This window comes from Cyprinus carpio, chromosome B10 (genome assembly GCF_018340385.1).
Source record: "Cyprinus carpio isolate SPL01 chromosome B10, ASM1834038v1, whole genome shotgun sequence".
NCBI lineage: Eukaryota > Metazoa > Chordata > Actinopteri > Cypriniformes > Cyprinidae > Cyprinus > Cyprinus carpio.
The window spans coordinates 19098189-19117734 of NC_056606.1; the positions used below are offsets into that span (position 1 = coordinate 19098189).

The 19546-nt window shown below is 37.4% G+C and overlaps 1 protein-coding gene across 6 annotated transcripts in view; it reads right to left on the minus strand.

Annotated features, from left to right (window-relative positions):
- Nucleotides 1-2144: 2144 nt before the first annotated feature.
- Nucleotides 2145-19546, minus strand: part of LOC109110676 (AP2-associated protein kinase 1-like) — a 31401-nt gene continuing 13999 nt past the window's right edge. Inside the window, exons 8-22 of one of the 6 annotated variants that reach the window (XM_042733033.1) lie at nucleotides 19416-19519; nucleotides 19167-19252; nucleotides 18920-19086; nucleotides 17209-17291; nucleotides 16465-16782; nucleotides 15301-15476; nucleotides 14941-15161; nucleotides 14626-14706; nucleotides 14115-14174; nucleotides 13098-13202; nucleotides 12351-12452; nucleotides 11319-11429; nucleotides 10886-10987; nucleotides 5440-5454; nucleotides 2145-3506 (exon numbers count right to left, since the gene is read on the minus strand). In XM_042733033.1, coding sequence (XP_042588967.1) covers nucleotides 2908-3506; nucleotides 5440-5454; nucleotides 10886-10987; nucleotides 11319-11429; nucleotides 12351-12452; nucleotides 13098-13202; nucleotides 14115-14174; nucleotides 14626-14706; nucleotides 14941-15161; nucleotides 15301-15476; nucleotides 16465-16782; nucleotides 17209-17291; nucleotides 18920-19086; nucleotides 19167-19252; nucleotides 19416-19519 — 2330 coding nt within the window. In that variant the 3' untranslated portion in view covers nucleotides 2145-2907. Of the gene's footprint in view, nucleotides 3507-5439; nucleotides 5455-7729; nucleotides 9674-10885; nucleotides 10988-11318; nucleotides 11430-12350; nucleotides 12453-13097; nucleotides 13203-14114; nucleotides 14175-14625; nucleotides 14707-14940; nucleotides 15162-15300; nucleotides 15477-16464; nucleotides 16783-17208; nucleotides 17292-18919; nucleotides 19087-19166; nucleotides 19253-19415; nucleotides 19520-19546 lie in introns of those variants that run through there. The other 5 variants (XM_042733037.1, XM_042733035.1, XM_042733034.1 and 2 more) reach the window with 5 other exon arrangements.

A 19546-nucleotide genomic window follows, 5' to 3' on the forward strand; every position in this document is an offset into this window, starting at 1 on the left:
TGAGTCACATGGCTTTTATTTGCAAATTAAATGCCATTCATCATTAATGAACAGCGATGAGGGCATCAACTCATCAGCAGCACATTTAGTAATGTTAAGTAATTTAATACTTGTTTTTACAGGCATTGCTCTCTACTATTTACAAAGCCCGGTCTCACTCAATTTACAGAAAAATATGTTCGTATTCACTTGCTTATATGATAAATAGTCACTTTGAATGGGCATGATGCCTCTGATGAGCTGCGAGGCTCTGGGGTTAACTCTCAGGGGGGCATGTGCTGCACGCACACTCATACAGAACATAAAGCCATCATTAAATTAACCTGAACCTTTATACTTGTTCCAGGTCAACAGGGCTCAAACCATTTTCTTCTCCGGCTGACATCATTTAAAGATAATAAATAGTGAAATAGCTATTCAGTTATTGTTCTAGGCAGCTTCTGCAATTTTCTGCTAGTTAATGTCATAAAGGTTATCCTTATAATTGCAAATAATGACAGAAATGAAAAAGGAGCATTACACTTTGGGTTTGGTAAGATTTGGTAAGACGCTTATGGTTCTTATTCTTATGCTCAAAGCTACATTTACAGTTAGGTCCATATATATTTGGACACTGACACAATTTTCATAATTTCAGCTAAATAACAGCAACATTAAAATCGAATGAAAATGTTAAACATTATGTTTTAATTTTAGCTTGTTTTTATTGTACTGATTATTATTATCATTGATGATCAGCTCTTGTTTATCGTAGGATCACAGCTATAAATTGCAACAACCATTTATTCTTTTTTGCCGTTAGACCAAGAGCTACTAAAAGCGAGAGACAAAGCACTGGTTGTGAAATACGAATAAGCAGGGTGGAAAATTCCATTCTGTGCTTGTGTGCAGATATTCACAAGGACAACTGGCCACAAAACGAACTGAGAAAAAATTAAAAGCGTTACGTGTCACATAAGAAATGAAAAAGAAAAGCTTTGCTTCTTGAACTGTGAGTGTACATAAAATCATATATATACATACAACCTGTCGAGGTAGGTCAAAGTTTTTCATTACAAACCAATAGTGGGTATTCACAGAGGGCTGAAATCAAGCTTATAAGATGCAGTTTGATGAATCTCAATGCACTTCTTCAGACAATCTGAATCGAAAGAAGAGAGCCATATAAAAGGATTACTGTTTTGTATTCTTGTCTTGCCTGCCTGCACCGTCTGGTACTTGCAGAGGCATATGGACACATGGACAAAAAGATACTGGAGACTCGTAGATTTACATAAATCAGAGAATACACTGCTGTTCTGCCTTAAAATGCACAGAGTAGGCATTTCAAGACTTCTAGCATCAAAAGCAACTTCATGTGTTTTGATATTTCTGTTTTCAAGAACTGAATAAAGTAATCAATTTGAGGTGATGGTGAACACATGAAAGCAAACTCTAGGAGGGTCATGCTGCCGTTCTGTTGCAGAATCCCCTTCAAGCAACTTCAAAAGATGTGCAGAACATAAGAAGTTTTTTAAACAGTAGTGGAATCTGCCAGCAATCTTTGAAACACATTAGCTGTTATTTCAACACCTCAGCACTGCTTCATGGCTCAGTGTTGTTTCAGGCCAATACTCCATATGTCCTGAGATTCATCAATGACAGATCAAAAGTGAATTCATCACATCGAGTACAGATAATGAAAAGACCTGCTGGTCCTTAAAGGGTTAGTTCACCCAAAAATGAAAATTCTGTCATTAATGACTCACCCTCATGTCGTTTCAACCCCGCAAGACCTTCGTTCATCTTCGGAACACAAATTAAGATATTTTTGATGAAATCTGAGAGAGAGAAAAAGTATTCTCGTAGCGTTGTAAAATTACGGTTGAACCTCTGATGTCAATTGGACTATTTTACCAATGTTCTTGCTACATTTCTGTGCATTGATCGTGGTAATATCATTGCTGTCTATGGAGGGTCAGAGAGCTCTCAGGCTCCATCAAAGATATCTTAATTTGTGTTCACATGCTAATAACTGCTGATGAAATGATTATATATAAAATACAGAACTATAATGTATGAATACATAGATAAATAGATCAAATAAATAATATACATTCAGCCTGTAAGTCATATGTAAGCTATGAAGGAACAAAGACAAGACATTTTAACACAACGGATTTATCACGTAAGGAATATACAGTGAATATACAGCAGATCGTTATATAGCAATACTACTATATCCACAATTACAGATTGTAAAAGTGCTTCAATGCTTTCACCTCATTAGACGGTGTGGATCTGACTGTCAGTTACTTACAATCTATTCCAGTCCAGCTTTGGAGTGCCTACAGTACCTTGGGTTCAAGAAAGGGACAAGAACAGCAAAGAAACATGATTCTCCAGCCATTTTTATCTGTCATAAGGTCTCAATGCAATTCTGTCATCAGTTTTTGGGTATTCTTCCAACTTTTAGACTCAAAAAGGTAGTTATTACTACGAAAAGCCTAAAAACCGTTGAATTGTTCCTCTCAGCCACTCTCTTAGACAAAAACACTAATAAACAGAGAGTAACAAAGGTCCATCATTTTCACATTTAATGTCCTTTTTAATACTGTACTCAATGTAAAAGTAAGAAAATGTTTACTATGTATGATATAAAAAACCTCAAACTGTTAAGAAAAGAAATGGATGAATACATGAATGCATATCAATCAAAAGATGAAATCCCTCTCTAAATGTCTGATGGAGCGATGCACAGAGGAAGAACATCAAAGTGAAGCTGAGCTAAAGTGCTGCGGTGATGCCAGATGGTGTCACGAGGACTGAGGTAGTCATTTTATGATAGACTACGCCAGATTTGCTTCCTCCACAGATACTACCAAGCACTGGGGCGACAAGATGGGGCGCTAGTGACTTTCTCAAATGTTAAGGCTTTCCAAATGGGCCCCGAGGTTGGAATGGGGCCGCCAGGAATGGGTCCATCACTGCTCGAACACCTACTGTCCAGGAATGAAGTGGGCCGACGGGGACAGAACTCACAGCCGCCTGCTGGCCCACGCTGGAGACCACACGGTGGGCGGCAATGGGCTGCTGTGGCATTGGAGCCTCGACACAATGTGGAAACCGGATTTGACTGTGCATGGGTGGATGGGACAGGACGGGCTCCTTGCCATTCGAGCACCTCATTACATGTTGCGGTCCAGACAGATCGTTCCTCCTGCAGAACGGGGCCTGGAGGAAGACGTCAGGCTGTGGATGGGCTCGCTGAAGTTGGGGAAATGGCGCACCGGTGAAGATGTCCCTACCATCTGGTCCACACCCAGGGAATGGAGCATTTGAGAAGACGTCTGGGGAGGATGATGGCGAGAGTTTGAAACACGTAGTGTTGAGGAGCTTGGAGTCCAGCAGCAGAAGCTTTGAGCCACTGCACACATGCAGAACCTCGTCTTCTGCAGGAACCTCTGAGTTCTGGATGTTACTGGCTCCTGATGAAGAATCGTAGCCGTTGATGTTAGGCAGATCATCTGCAAAAGTGGTTTAGCAGACAAGTTAAAACAAATTAAAGACTCCCTGTGGAGATTACATTTTTAAATGTTGTTTACATGTCTACCTAAGGTCTTTAACAACGGCAAATGCATCAGTCAACACCACTGATGAGCGTTTCTCCATAAAACTGCAGTGTACTAAAGACAAAAATCTTGAAAATTCAGTTTGAAACAGCCTGTTACCTACAGTCGCAAACGTAACCAACCCCTCAACTTGCAGAGTGGACATACATTTATAATAAACGCTATTTTAGGACAAAGAATTTATCTTCATGTTGAACTGCTAAAATATGTCGTTTTGATTCACAAACGTGAGGTCTAAGGGATGAGATTAGTGACTGGGGGGCTTTTAAAAACAAAAAAATCATAGGCAAAAAAAAACCCCATAGCAACATTTTACTCACTGCTTTAAGAGCTCCTTTAAAATTTATATGATTTTAAAGGAATAAAACTCCATAAAATACTCTAAAAGGCAAAACTGGCAAGTACAGGCATACTGCCAAGAGAATGATTGCTGGAGTATGACAAAGAAGAGTAAAAATAAGAACATACGACTACTATTTAAAAGGTTTTTAGGAACATTTAGTTTTAAAGATAGATCAGGAACATTCAACAACATAAGCTGTAACATAAAACCCTAATGTACGTAAATGACAAGAAAAATCTGAGAGGATACAGTTGGTTCAATGAAAAACATCAAATGTGAGCTGTCAGGGAATTCTGGGAATGTCAATATATGTTTGTTTTTTTTTACTGCAAAATGTAAGACATCTTGTTCTTTTGCAATTAGAATAAAAAAAAGTATATTCAACAGTTTTTTTTTATTAAATTAGATCCACTACCGTTTTCACCATATAGATATTAGTATTTAATGTAGCATTAGTCTTTCACTGTTAAAATCACAATCATTTTAAAATCATCCATCACCAGTCAAACCACACCATTCAAAAAACATCTATAGATGTCCCAACAATTTGAACATTAAAATGTAAACCCATATTTACAGTTTCTTCACATGTAAAGTCAAAATGACAAAAGAGGTCATTAGCACACAGAAGCAGCAGAAACGGCTTGTACAAGTGTAGATAATCACACTTTTGAAGGCTATTTGTGTTACACAATGCCAGCAGGAACTGCACGGCCTGAAAAGAAAATTAAAAGCAAATTAGGCAGTTTTTGCTCCAAAGCGCTAATTTATTGATGAATGCCCTTGCTTTAAGTGATCCTTTAAAGTCAATGCCATTTTGAAACTCCATAAAATCTCCTAAACAGCAAATTTCCTACAATCGTCCTGGCAAGTTTGGCTGCAATGGCTGCATTTTTTATTTTTTTATTTTTTAAGAGAATGGTGTTTGGTTTATGAATTCGATGAATAAAAATAATAAGAACAATATACATACGATTAATATTTAAAAGGTATGATTCAGGTCTGGATGCTGCAACAAGTAGAAGTATTTAAAAAAAAAAAATAAATAAAAAAAAAAAGAACCAAGATGTCCTTGGAAGATGTTTTGTAAGATGTGCCCTCAAATGGCCGATGCTTTTGCCTTGTTTCATGATTGCTTAAGATTCAAAAATGATTAACTTGAGCTGCCTAGACTTCTGTGTCTGCCAGGAGTCCATTACTTTCATCTAAATGCTATTTTGAAATATCCTTGTTCTATTAAATGGGCACTGCATTATGATTTCCAATCAGTAAACATACATTTAGGTCTCAGGTGGAGACCAATACAATTTACTTTTTCCAACCCAGTCATATAGTGCCAAGTCACACACTTTTTTTTTTTTCTTTTTTGGTGAACATTAAGTCAATGTTGATTCTCCCAGAAAAATAATGCTCAAACAACAAAGGAAGAAGAGAAAGAGACGAGCAAGACAGACAAGGGCCTCAATATGAAAGAAGAAATCTTACCTGGAGAAGACAAGGCTGTGTGTGTGGCCCGAGTATCACCGTGCAAATAAAAAAAATAAAAAATAATAATAAATATGTTTTGCATTTATAAATGTGTTTAAAATATGTCAACTGATTAAAATGGTTTCAAAAATTATGGTGAAGATGGCAGTTGCATTTGCTTTCTACAATTAATATTTGTCTAATATAATTTATACAGTTTATAATAATTAATAATTTTCTCTTTTGTTGAACAGGGTGACAAATTTAATTACTTAAGGCTAAAACGCTGTTTAAATACAACTTAATTGTGTAAATTATTATAAAAACACTGACATTTTAAATATAAATAACATTTTCAAATAAAAAAATAATTATTCAAAATAAGTAAACATCATTTTTTAAATATGTATTGTTTATATAAAATATATATATTACTACTACTACAGCAATTCTAATAGAATATAACAACATTTCATATTTATATATTAGATTACATTATTATTATTAACCTAAAATAATAAACATTAAATGAATATAAATAACAACAAACTAAAATATTAAACAGAAATAATAGTTCAACAGTGGTTGACATTTAGAAGGTTGCTGTGTCAACTCTGCTGCTGAGAGTGCTGTTTCAACAAACAAATAATTAACACCGGCACAATTTACATTCACATTTACATGTTTATTTAACACCCCTTTCTTTGTTTATTGGTTTTCACAAAAATAGAAGGTGCACATGAACCCTTTACTGTTCTAACACTGGGCTGAGGGTGTTTGCTACAGAGACCAATGAGGTTCCAACTCTGGGGATAAACATGGTCATAAATATCGTTTTTCTCTGAACAAAAACAGCACATAAAAGGAATCTTTGATTTTTGCACAACAACACAAGTCAAACACTACCCGCGGGGCAAAGACCTCTACTGAGAACTACAAGATGAAGCATTAGGATTGCATAGGTTAACAAGAGAGTCTGCGAACAGCTGTACAGAGGAGAGGCCAGGATATAGAACGATCTCATAGTCGACACTGCCAACAACAAATATCAGTAATAGAGCCCCAGCAGCATCTCTTTTCCTGATGTGCAGTGCTGTTCTGCAGTTTTCCACCAATGCCTCCAACCTAACAATTGGTTTTTTGTAATGTTTTCTTTTAATTACAGAACTTTAGGTTGGGCGGTATAACTAAAAACGTCTATATCACAGTAATGTGAATGTCACAGAATATTTATTGGTTGGAAATCAAAAATGTGTGTGTGTGTGTTTGTTTTTTTTTGTGTGTGTGTTTATATATATATATATATGTCACAGAATATTTATATATATTATATTATATATATATATATATATATATATGGGTTGCAACGGTACACATATTCGTACCGAGCCATTTCGGTATGGTTCTTTCAGTTTTCGTTTTGGTTCTTTGATTTTGGTACGCATGTTTTTTTTTTTTGAAAGTCTTTGATGTGGCATGACAGATCGCTGTATAAACGCCTTGGAGAGCCTTGGGACGGTTCAGAAACGTGCTGGTATAATCCCAACACAAGCACTGACAAGTGAAGTCTAGAGAGGAGCATTTTGCGAAATATTACACCATATACTCATTATATTTTACTAAACCTGTTATAATGTATTATAATGTTAAAATTATTTAATGTACAGTATGTTTAAATTAATCTGTTATGAAACATTTTATGACATTGAATATATTTTAACAGATAGCTTAGAAATTTTATTATTTATAAGTTAATTTAAAAACTGGATTATGTGCAATTTACATGTCTGCATACAATAATTTTATTTCTTTTTTTAACTATTTAAAATAAATAGTAATTAAATTTAAGTTTGGGTTAAGTTGTTAGGCCTAATTGTAACCTTATAATGTAAAAGGGCTCCATATGGTTTTAAGCATAAGCTGAGGTAGATTTTTATCACTAATCAAATTTAAACTATAACTGAATGCATTTAAAGAAAGAGCAACTTGTTCAGTAAACCATAAAAAAAAAAAAAAAAAATATGTTTTTCACCCTGCTGTACCAAAATCATACCGAACCATGAAGTTAAAACTGAGGAACGTACCGAACCGTCATATTTGTGTACCGTTACACCCTTTATATATAAACTTTTTTGATCATGATATTTCATAACTGAATATTTCATAACTGTGCAAACACATCTAAAGTGATGTAAGCAGTATGGGAAATCTCTACGGGGCCGCCCAGCCCTACTGCTGTTGCCCTTGTGAGATGACAACTCATTTCAATGCCATTTACAGATTCAGCAATGTCAATTGAGAAAATGAATTTTTATTTTTTTCGATCTGATTAAAGAACTTTCAGTTTTATAGCGTGTCAGACACTGATTGGGATTCTGCTATTACCGTCCAGCATTAAAGCGAGCATTTTCCATGCTCTTAATTTGAGTAGTCTAATGACTCTCAGTGAATGAAAAGAGAACCTGTGCTTGAAACAGAGGTGCTTGCTGTGGGTCCAGCTGTTCGAACGAAGCAGATAAACCACGTCAAAGACAGAACGACCTTACCACTTTCAACACCTAAGACTAGCTATTTATTTACCTCACATCCACACATACACGCAAACACATACGTACAGTACTGATATGAAGATTGGCCCCAGACATGTCTTAACTTCATACTGATAAACACTGCCATGCTTCGATATGCGTCTGATTCACGAGAACTGTGCCAGAAAGCATGGCATCGGGCAGTAGATTCAAGGATGAATTGTATACGTACAGCGTTGAGGACCGTAGAGCATTTCCCTCAAGACTACAACCTGTTTTTGTCAACAATATACATCGTAGAATAAAAGGCAACGAAAACTGACAACAAATCCAGTCGATTTGCACACGAATGCCGTCATACCATGCTTCAAGATTGTCCTCTTTTCTTAACTGGTTTTGTTCAGCAATGACGATCTGGCCGTTAGAAGATGAAACCGACAATTTACATTCGCAAACACGTCTCAACACACAGAACAAAGAGATAATGTTTTCTCTTAAATAGGTTTCATATACACATATCTGCATTTATATATGGATACTCGATTCATACATTCATTCTCTACCACTCTATTCATATTCACATAGAATCTTAACCGTATATGAAATATTTATTTTAAATTATCTCATAATGATGTATATTTCGGGGTAAGACGGGGATCTCTGAAGGAACTGCTGGACATTTGGACCAGATGCTTTATACACAGGAGGAACACATCACTTTTGAGGGCGGGAGAGTCAGATACTGCAGATATACAACAATTTACATTGCTTCGAGCCAACATACAACATCAATAGAGCTATTTACAAAGAAATAACAGAGAAATTATGATATGGAGGTCGTGAGATGGCAAACAAGTACCACTGATGACAATGAGGAGCTTCTAGTTGGTTTTAAAGTTTTAAAATCACTCTACATGAAGTATTAGGATCCGTTCGTACCGTGCGGTCAGTCTGGGCGAAGATAAATTCTCACAAGCTGTGCTTGCCTACCTGCCGGTCTGTAAACATCCAGCAAAAATACTCCTGTCTGTAAACATTTGGTTCACTTTGTACTTTAATTTTGGTCTGGAAGGAGCCAACTGCACGAGTCTAAACCCATGTGTTTAATCTCGAGACGAGCTTCCTGAGTGCCACTGAAGACACAGCTAAAGACCGAAGAGAAGAACAATTTTGCACTCTTGACTGCGAGGCAGATGAAATGTGTGACGGTCATATATGCGTGTCCAAAGGAAGCACAGATATGGATGCCAGAGGAAACTGGATTTTGAGCCTGTAGAGAAAGGTTGCACCAGACTTGTAAGAAACAAGTTGAACATAAACCCATGAGGGAGATAAACGTCATGGTGCAGGGGAGGAAAGCGGAGTATGTCAAATCAAATGAGCGATGATGGTGATGACAACGACAACTGATAGACATCAGTGGCAGGGAAAGAAATAAAACAAGATGTGATGAACAGGAAGAAACTGAAGCGACGGAATGATGAAAAACCGATTGAAGAGGGAAATGGATGATGAAAGAGGGTGTGGGTGGAGGACATGATAAAGGAAAGCAGGAGGGATTCATGGTTAAAGGCAGAAGACTACAGCGGTTGGCATCATCTTCAGCACTGCAGGAATTATCTGTGCGGTCTAGAGGTCGATGAGCTGGTCCACCAGCAGCAGGGAACGGGCCAGGCTGGGCAGGCTGGACTCAGAGCTGCCACTGTTGCTGCTAGAGTGACCTCCTAAAAGAGGCCAGATTGACAGGAAGGTTAGGGGTGGAGGAAAGGGAGGACAGCCAAATTAAGACAAGGAGAGGTCGAGGAAGGGGATAGCAGAAGAGAGAAGGAGAGAGAGACACAACGGTAAGTTAACGCTCACAAAAGGTCAAGAGAGACTGTCACGAGGAAACACGCTTTAGGGTTGGGATTCAAAAATTTGTGGATTTCTTTCAAATAAGCTATGAAGGAATTATAGATGGTATTTGATTCAGTTAAAGACCTTGCGAAACATAAAAATATGAGATTAATTCCATCAATTTTTAGGAGAGCCTAAAAAAAATTTCTACACCACTACTGAATCTGTAAGTCGGGGAAAAAAAACAAGCTTGTCTCAGTGTCACTATTGTTAATGAAAATTCGTAAAAACTGAATTGAAATAAAGCTGAAATTAAATAAACATAAGATAAAAATATCTTTTTAAAAAAATTAAACATGCTGCATTGACAACCAGATTAAAAGAATTAGTTTAAATACTAAAATAAAATAAAAAAACAATGACAAAACAATAAAATACTACAATTAAAAAAAAACTGGATAAAAAGCTAATTCAAAGAGCTTAAAGGAGCTAATATTAATAAAGTATATGAAACTAACATAACACTGGCTTGTCTGAATACCACAAAATAAAAAAAACAAAAACACTTCCTTATGCCAGTCTGATTTGACAAAGACTCTCTTTTTCTGTTATAAATTAACCGCAATCACAAGTAAAGTACTTTTGTTGTGTCAAACTCAAAATTAACTGTAAACTGTATTACTCTGTAACTGTATTAAGAGGCCTAAATCTGAAAAAATACAGACTGGCAATGTAGAGATGAAGATATACATTCAACATTTTTCAATAAACTGTATTAAATGCATAAAGATTTTGAATATTTTTTCAGTATATACTTATGACCAGGTTGGTTGTTTATTAATTATTAATGTTTTTAGTTATTAGTTAATGGAGTGAAATAAAAAGTGGAACTAGAATTTCTATACGATTTCTATACCTAGTATGCAAAGTGTGCAAAATAACTCATCTCAATTCTGTTTTGTTTGTAACTAACAAAGAATGTGTTTGATAATGTATATTTATTTTTTATATATAATGAACTAACTGCTTGTCATTAAAATAAGAGCAAGATGCAAACTGATCAAAAAAAAAAAAAAATTCTTTAGCTTCCTAAAGCTCACCTTGAGAATTTTTGGAGACCAGTACTGGTATGGGGTCAAATTCATCTTCATTGGCTGTCTCAGCGCTCGGAGCCTCAAAGCCTGAGATCAAACAGTCTGCAGCTGAGAGGCGATGAGGGTTGGGGCAAATGACAGTTCACGGGTAAAAGATTTAAGAGGGTGGTGGTAGGGAGAGACACAGATGGGTGAGAAAAAGACAGCACTGTTAGCATGATGTCAACACTGAAATAATCACATTAATGTTCTTTGGTCGACACTTTCTTACCAAACCTAAACAAATGTTTAGAAAGTGTATATAGTATGTTAATATCAATTTATTTTCATTTTTTAATAAAATGGACTTTACAGTTAATGTTAATATCATTTTATTTTCTTTTTTTAATGGTATGGAATTAGCTATAAATGCCAGCAGAAAAAAAGTGATTTGTTGTACCTGGTATAATCTGGGAGGAGCCTCCTAAGACAGGCGCAAAGTCATCCAGACATGAGGCAGAGCCAGAGGGGAGAGAACAGCCCAGCAAGGAGTCCTCTCCAATTAAAGGGTCTACAGCACAGTGGGGAGCAGCACCAGGGAAACACATGAAAAAATTTAAAACCATCAAGTTGCTAACTACATAAAAATCAGGGGGTCATATCTTATGAGATCCACTTTTAATCTTGGTGAAGGTTTTTGTGAAAACTAAATTTTGACTTTTTGGTAGGACCATTTCCTGCTCTTTTCCAACTCTCAAAATTAAATCATTTTGCTGTATTTTTAGGTTTGCTGAGTCAAACAAAGTTTGTAATGCCCCATCTGGACACCAAACAGGCCTTATAGACGTGTAAATGCAGAAAGTCATCTGTTTAACATCTGTCAGAAAGTTGTGGAGGTTCAAAAAGTGCCTTTTTTGGAACTTGGTTTCAAAAATATGGTCTGGAAAGTTTTTAATTCTAAATTTTAAAATGCATTCAAATTAGCAAAATTTCATAGGTGAAAAAGGTGCACTGTCCATGAAGCACAGTTCACACAAAAGTTACTTTAAACCAAGCAACTTTCTGTTTGTGCAACACAGCCAGTCTGCATGACCAACTTTAAACTGTTGCCAAAACTAAATGGGAAATCTTTCGACCAAAGGTGAAATTCCCAATAGTGTGGATTCCTATTAAAAATATCTGTCAAACAATGTGACCACACCTTTAGAGTGTTTTCATTGTACATTGAATTCATATATATCTAAAGATGAAAGAAAATGTTCTCATTATATGACCCCTTTGAGCATCTCTGCATCTACCTGCTTAAACTACAACGTTCTGCATCCTTAATGTGGGGAAAAAGGATCCTGAGTTTTTACATTTTGAAATCAGCTACATGTATAGTCTTAACCAATCTCTCCACACAAAGAAAACTTTCTGCCACCACTTATGTATTTGACAGGGTGTTAAAATGCTTGGGTCAGTCTCATCCGTCTCTGATGCATATTTTTACCTGCCAGTGCTGATGATGCTGGTTCAGCCTCCACAGGGTGCAGCTGAGCCTGAGGGGGTTCCAAGCCAGGAATCAGAGAGTCAAAACACACTTCCGTTTTGGCTGGGAGTAAGACAGATTGGGGAAAGTACCAAAAAAAAAAAAATTATTCATCGCATCAAATTCATCACTGGTATCTTTCATAATGTTCAAACCAATGATTCATGTTTCATTCTGCTGGATCTTGTACGATGCCTTCAATACAGAGACTTGCTGCATATTCCTGTCTATTCCTCAACCAACTGACATCATAAAAACCTCCTTTCGCTACTTTGAGCCCTACATGATAAATAGATTCTTTGAATCATCTTGGAAATGAGGGGTGTGCATGTCATTTCAACTAACAACAGGTGTACCTCAGGGTTCGGTACTTGGCCCCCACATCTTCTTGATATACACAATATTTCTAGGACCCATCACCAAGCAATAATTCACTCTGCTTTTTCTGCCAATGCAACGCCTTAAACTACTCCACCTGTTGTCCAAGCCTTTTGTGTGTTGATTTCACAACATTTACAAATCAAGTTAAATTTCATGTGGCAAAAAGACAAAATTGAAAGCTATTACAAATAATTCAGGGACTGGCTTGATTATCATTAAACAACAAAAAGTCGAAAATGTCAGCTGTCTCAGAGAACAGGACAGTGTTTAGTTTAGCTTTTGTAAAAGAAAAGCACATAGAGAGTGAGAGTCAGCGAAAGCTGTTACCATCTCTAGTATCATCCATGGAGCTGCCGAAAGGGTCAGCCATGGACAGCAGATCAGGCAGCATGAGAGAAGTATCTGGAGACTTCAGGCCCTCTATCAGCTTCTCTGTAAGCCAGCCAGTGAAAACAGCCAACGTTAGACAGAATAAACACAAATGCAGGCGTGCGGAAACTGGGAGGAAAGCGAAAGGACAATGGAGGATTTGAAAGCCAGACTGATGATTAGAAAAAGTTAACTTACAAACAGAAATAAGCGGCTGAAGAATTATCGATGGGTCTAAATTATACACTGCATAATGCAGGTTGAGAACACAATATAAAAGCAGCAGTTGTTTCGGAGAAATGCTGTTTTGTTCTGCTTTACACTTGTTGTTTGACTAGAATGACAACAAAGTATTTTGAACTTGAACTTTAAAAGTGAAAGGGATCAACAAAAAACATTAGAGGTAGGTTGGCTTATCCAAGTACCAAGTACTGATGTATTAAATGCAGTAAGTAGGACAAAAATCAACAAATCAATCATTAACAAAGTTATGCCTAAAGATACACAAAAAAGAAACTAATGTTAATGTATTGGTATGTCTTTCTTTTCAAACAGTATTAACGTATGATATCAAATGACAATTATTTCAGTAACTTTTTTGAATTTACTTAGTGTTGCGTATTTTCCAGTTTCTGAAAATTTACTTGATGCTGTTGAAAGATATCTGAAAAAGCACAAGCAGATTTATGTAATGATAAGTTATATTTTGTTTTTTGTTCTTTTGCTTTTAATTACTTAGTTTTTTTTATTATTATTAAAACTTTTTCAATAATTACTAGAAAACACCAAAGTCTGACAGGTTGATTGCAAAAAAAAAAAGGTTAAATAGTACATTAGTGTTGCCTTTGGTAGCAAAACTGTTACTGTTAATCACAACATTTCAAAGCATTGGTATTGTGGTGTGTGCACCTCAGTGTGTAGCGACCACTAAGGTGCATAGAGGTCAGGTAAGGCTGGCATGGACCTCTGGATTACCTGGTACAGCTAGCAAACCAGCTCCCAGTTCTAAGCCCAGAATGTCAACAGGTCTTTCAGCTGTATAAGAGCAGAGAAAGAGAAAATTGAAAATGCTAAAGTGGTCAAGAAGTGCTGGAATTGGGTGGCATTAAATGCTGAGCATCAGTTTAAACAAAGCATGCACACGGACTCAACAGGGATGCTGAGGTAACTGGTGGGCCTTGATTCATATTAATAAGAGTCTCCTGCTGATTCCTGCAGTTTGACTAGCCCAGATGCACTGACCATGTGCCATCATACAGTGAGGGAGGCCAGGAATGGTACAGAAATTAAGCAAGAGATGAACAGAAAATGAACAGAATATCAATGGCCAAATACGGCCAAAAATAATGAAGCCATGATGTCACTATTAAGGATTATTAGGGTCACCTACAATGTATTCGCAATGATTTATATTTGTTAAGCGAATTAAATACACATAAATTTATGTAAGAGTGGAACATTAGGTTAGGGCTGACGGTACACCTACCAGAGGATGGAGGAGCAGGTTCTGCAGCTTCCAGTCCAGGAATAAGACTCTCAGTAGTGGCAATCAGAGGTTCAACAGGTTCTGCAAACAGCAAAAATACTTTAATACATTGATAATCCAATTCCAAAATTCATTTCTCACACACCCTCAGATGCATAGTACAACATAGTACTTTTGACACTCTCCACACACACACACAAATATATATATAATCTGTAAATATGTGTGTATATTTGTATATGCATATATATATACACACACACAGACACATATATGTGATAAGGTATACAGTAGTCTGTGAGAAAGTAAAGTTACCGTCAGCTAACTTGGTGAAGTCTTTGTTGAGCAGGTCCTCAGCTGTAAGTTTGGAGAAATTGTCATCACCAAAGGGATTCCAGGTGGGCTGGTCAGGGGGGCTTTTCAGGCTGGAGGCCGAGGCAGGAGCTCGAGGAACAGAAGTGCTGCCCTGCTGTGCAGGCTGGTACACACTCTGCGTGGAGGACTGGGGAGAGTTGGATGGGGTGGCACTGGCTGACCTAATTGTGCCCAAATAAAGAAACGAGTGCTCAGACAATAGATTTAAGTAGGTTCAAAGCTGACAAAACATTTCTTCTTGGCTAAGTAGGGAGTATAATAGCAGTGACTCTCGCCACATTTATACGTTAGATTTCTCACTTTGACTTGTTAAGGCTGGCCTCTGCTGTGGCCGCCTGCAGCTGCTGAGTGGACTGGCTGACCGGAACACCGAACATAGCGCTGTGAGTGACATCACTCTGAATGCGTCTGTGCCCCGCTTTCTGGGCCGTCCTTGGGGACGAGGGAGGAGTTTGGGAAAGGCCAGGGGCTACAGGCTGAGGAAAAGACAGCAGGATAAGCAAGAACTCTTAAAATACAGAGAATTAAGAGTGGGACATAACATTTAAATTTAGATGCAGTGAAATGGCATGAATAAAAAAAATAAAATAAAAAAAAAAACATGAAAAACCAAAGGTGAATACAGATAAGAAATAAATATTAAAAACTGATACATAATTTCCAACATGACCTTTTTTCTTTAAAAAAAAAAATTGTTCAGACAAAATTGTTGTCAAACTCAGATATGGCTTGGTGGTTTGTGGTAACAAAAAAACTCCAAAATCACATCTATACTGTTCAAAAGTTTGGGGTTATTTAAATATAATAATAAATGCTGTTCTGAAGTATCATTTGACGCTGAAGACTAAAGAAACGGCTGCTACAAATTCTGCTTTGCCACCACAGGAATAAATTGTTTTAAAATATGAAAACAGTCCTTTTTAACTGTAATATTTCACTATATAACTATTTTTAACTATATTTTTGATCAAGAACATGCTGCCACATTGAGCCTAAGAGAATTCTTTCAAAAAAAAAAAAAAGTGTATACAGTGAATAGTAAATATATGGAAAAATAGTAGCGTGTAAACAGTAAATGATTTATTTTGCTCCTCTTTCTGATGCTAAAGTCATTTGTGTGTAGTGTGTTGTAAATATATGGGATATTAGTTGCGTTTACAATTGGATTTCATCACTTCATCATCTGAACTGACAAACACTTCAGAATGTGATGTAAACGAAGCCTAGAAACCATAAAATTAACAACACTTAAGCTTATGAATGTGATGTTTATTTTAATTTTTTTTTATTATTTACTGTCTGTTACAATTTTTAGACAATCTTCAGGGTTACAGTAATTAAACAAGGAACAGATGGAGGCATCATGATGAGGAGGCATGAGGCTGGATGATGAGGGTGAAAGTGAGGCTGCCAGCTTTTGAATTAAACAGGACAGAGCAGCATGCACACGATGGAGGTGATTACCCTCTCTTCTGCCTTCTCTGGGCTGGTTTGGGATTGAGGCGCTGGCTGCTGGACAGTGGGCGGCACTGCTGCAGGCTCAGCCTGTGCTGGAGGCAGGGCACCAGGCGGCTGAGTGACAGTGGGCTGGACGGGCACCGGCTGCTGCAGAACCACAGACGCCTGCTTACGACGGGCGTTCCGTGCAGGTGCGGTGGGCGGGGCGGGGCTGGATGGAGGAGGAGTTGCTACTGCTTTCTGAGGGGCAGGGCTGCCAGCTGCAACTGGAACACCCCCTCCTGCTACTGCAGGTGCAGCTGTGACGGGGATGGGCTGCATGGGCTGTCACACAGACAACCATACTATGATGTGAACCATAAATGTGACCTTTACATATCATTGTTACTTTAGTTTAATAAATGCAATCTACAGGCTGGAACAGAAATCGAAATTAGCTCAAATAAAGTGACACCCAGACTTGAAAAAAGATTGGTATCTCTCACAATCAATAAGTGAGTTTGAGGTGGGGCTATCTGTTCATCCTACCAACTGGAAATCAGTAATCTTTGAAATGACACATTCTGTTATGGAATTAAATTGAATGAAGTTAAATTAGAACAGCGTTACACTGCTTATATGCTATTTTATCTTCCTAGTTAATTATTATCCTAAAATTCCTGCTCTGTAATAGACTACAAAATTAAAAAGAGCTGAGCATTGTAGGTTTTGATTAGTGCAGTGCGATACAGACAAAGTAAAGAGACTCACCGTTTTCTGCTGAGGGGCCGGAGATGCCTGGGCTTTCTGAGACTGTAGTGCTGCAGCCGGCTGAGCCAAGTTCAAGCTGACAGCTAAGAAACAGAGAACAGTTGTGCAATTTAATAATTATTTATTTTGAATGAATAATTTTATCTCTTAAGAGAAATCAGACAATAAAAAAAACTATTAGGGCTGTCACTAATGATTATTTTCATGAACAAGTAATTGGCCGATTATTCTGACGATTAATCTAGGAATCAGATAATTATATATATTTTTTAATAATTAATAAAAATATACCAAAACGAAAAATAGCCTTTAAAATGCATATATAATATCAATGAGGCAATACTAATACAGTATCAAAGGCAAGTAATCATATGGTTTTATTCAGGGCTCAAATTGAGGGGAGATGCTGGTTGAAAAAAATGACAAAAAGCATCCCCTTGGTTAAACCACCATCCCCCTTTACCATCCCCTTTAGATTAATAATGTGCATTATGTAAAACTTATGCAAATGAAATGTTCAAATTCTCTACTTAATAATTCACAAACTAAATAGCGGCGATTGGCCAATCAGAAATCGGTACTGTAACAAGCTGCTCACAAGCTGAAGCAAGTTTTCATCATTTTTCGCACGAAATGGTTCAAGCGCAACTTTTGAAGTTCTTTAAAAAGAAGACAACAGAAAAGGTATTTTTCCTTGGTTATAATTTAAAAACATTTCCCAACATTTTGTTATTGTTCTGTATGTGTGACTGTGAGGGATTGAGAGATGATAGGAGAGCTGACATTATCAAGTCACCAACTTTGCAAAAACCAAACAACAACGCGTCTTGAGAGTCCAAAAGCATTTACTGCACGATGAAGCCTGTTAGATTGCAGTTAGAAGGCCCTTATAATTCAAGCAATGAAAGAAAAAAATACCCATGTATGAGTTTTTACATTTTTATATTCATTGCACAAGCAACAAAAATGAACACTTTTTGTAAGTGAAGAAAACAAAAATAACCACTTTATTCAACAATTCTTTTGTCAACAGTCTCCTCTGTGTCTCTCCATATCACCATATGCTGCATATGTTTTTCTGTATCAGCTGCACCACAAGGATGCACTGTTTTCTTTCAAATCAAAGCTAAATACACACAGAAACAGCGCACCCTTGTGGCGCAGATGATACAGAAGAGCATACGATAATATGGAGAGACACAGAGGCGACTGTTGACAAAGGAATTATTGAATAAAGTCGTTATTTTTGTTTTCTTCGATTACAAAAAGTGTTCCCGTCACTTCATATAACCCAAATTGCACGTCTGTTGGCAGATGGAGTATTCTGACGAGGACCTTCATACCTTTTATGGACCTTTGACCTTTATTTACTTGGCAGTCTATGGGACAGTCACAAGCCTCCCGGTTTTCATCCAAAATATCTTAAATTGTGTTCCGAAGACGAATTAAGCTTTTACGGGTTTGGAATGACATGGGCGTAAGTGATTAATGACAACATTTTCATTTTGGGGTGGAGTATCCCTTTAATGTTAAAATGTTACTAATTTTGTTAAAGACGTACATTTCTTACAAAAGTTCAGAAACAAACAAAACAGCTATTACGTTTCAGTTCTGCTTTTGGTTCAGAGATGGCATACTGTAGCTGTAAGCTTATTTTATGCTCACATACATGTAAGTGTTCATCATTAAGAACAGTTCATAATATTGGTACCTATTGGCTGGGCGGCCACAGCGGGCAGGTTGGCTCTCTTGCGAGGGGTCAGGGCAGCAGGCTGGATGGGTAAGATGCCCCCTAGTGCCTGGGACTGGGATTGTGCTGCTTTGGGCCGCTGGCGTGGGGTGATGGAAGTTTCAGTGGTGGGAATGGGGTCCGTAAGTCTACGGGACAAAACATGGAGACACAAATTTCAGGTTAAATTTACCAACCACAGAGTACTATGGAGTCTCTGGACAAATACCTCGCCTTGGTCTGTGTTTGGCTCTTCTTTGCGGCTGCTTCGCTCGCTCGGATTGGATCAGGAAGTTTAGCAGGAATGGGAGAATTCTGGGGGGACATCTTTCAGATTAGTCTTGTTTTTATGATTTCAAGCATTCCTACAGGCTGACACACACAAGCACCCAATCCAACAACTGATCCCAGAAGTAAAAGCACTGACCCAACAACAGGCTGAGAGTGACCGCAGAGGAGAGGAAGGAAAGAGACTAACCTTAACATTTTGGACAGGGCAGTCCCGTCTGGCCAGTTTGAAAGCAAAGTAGGACACCTGATAAATGTCAGGCCTCTTATCAGGGTCCGGTTCCAGCATGTACCCTGACAAAATCACCACCACAGAGAGAA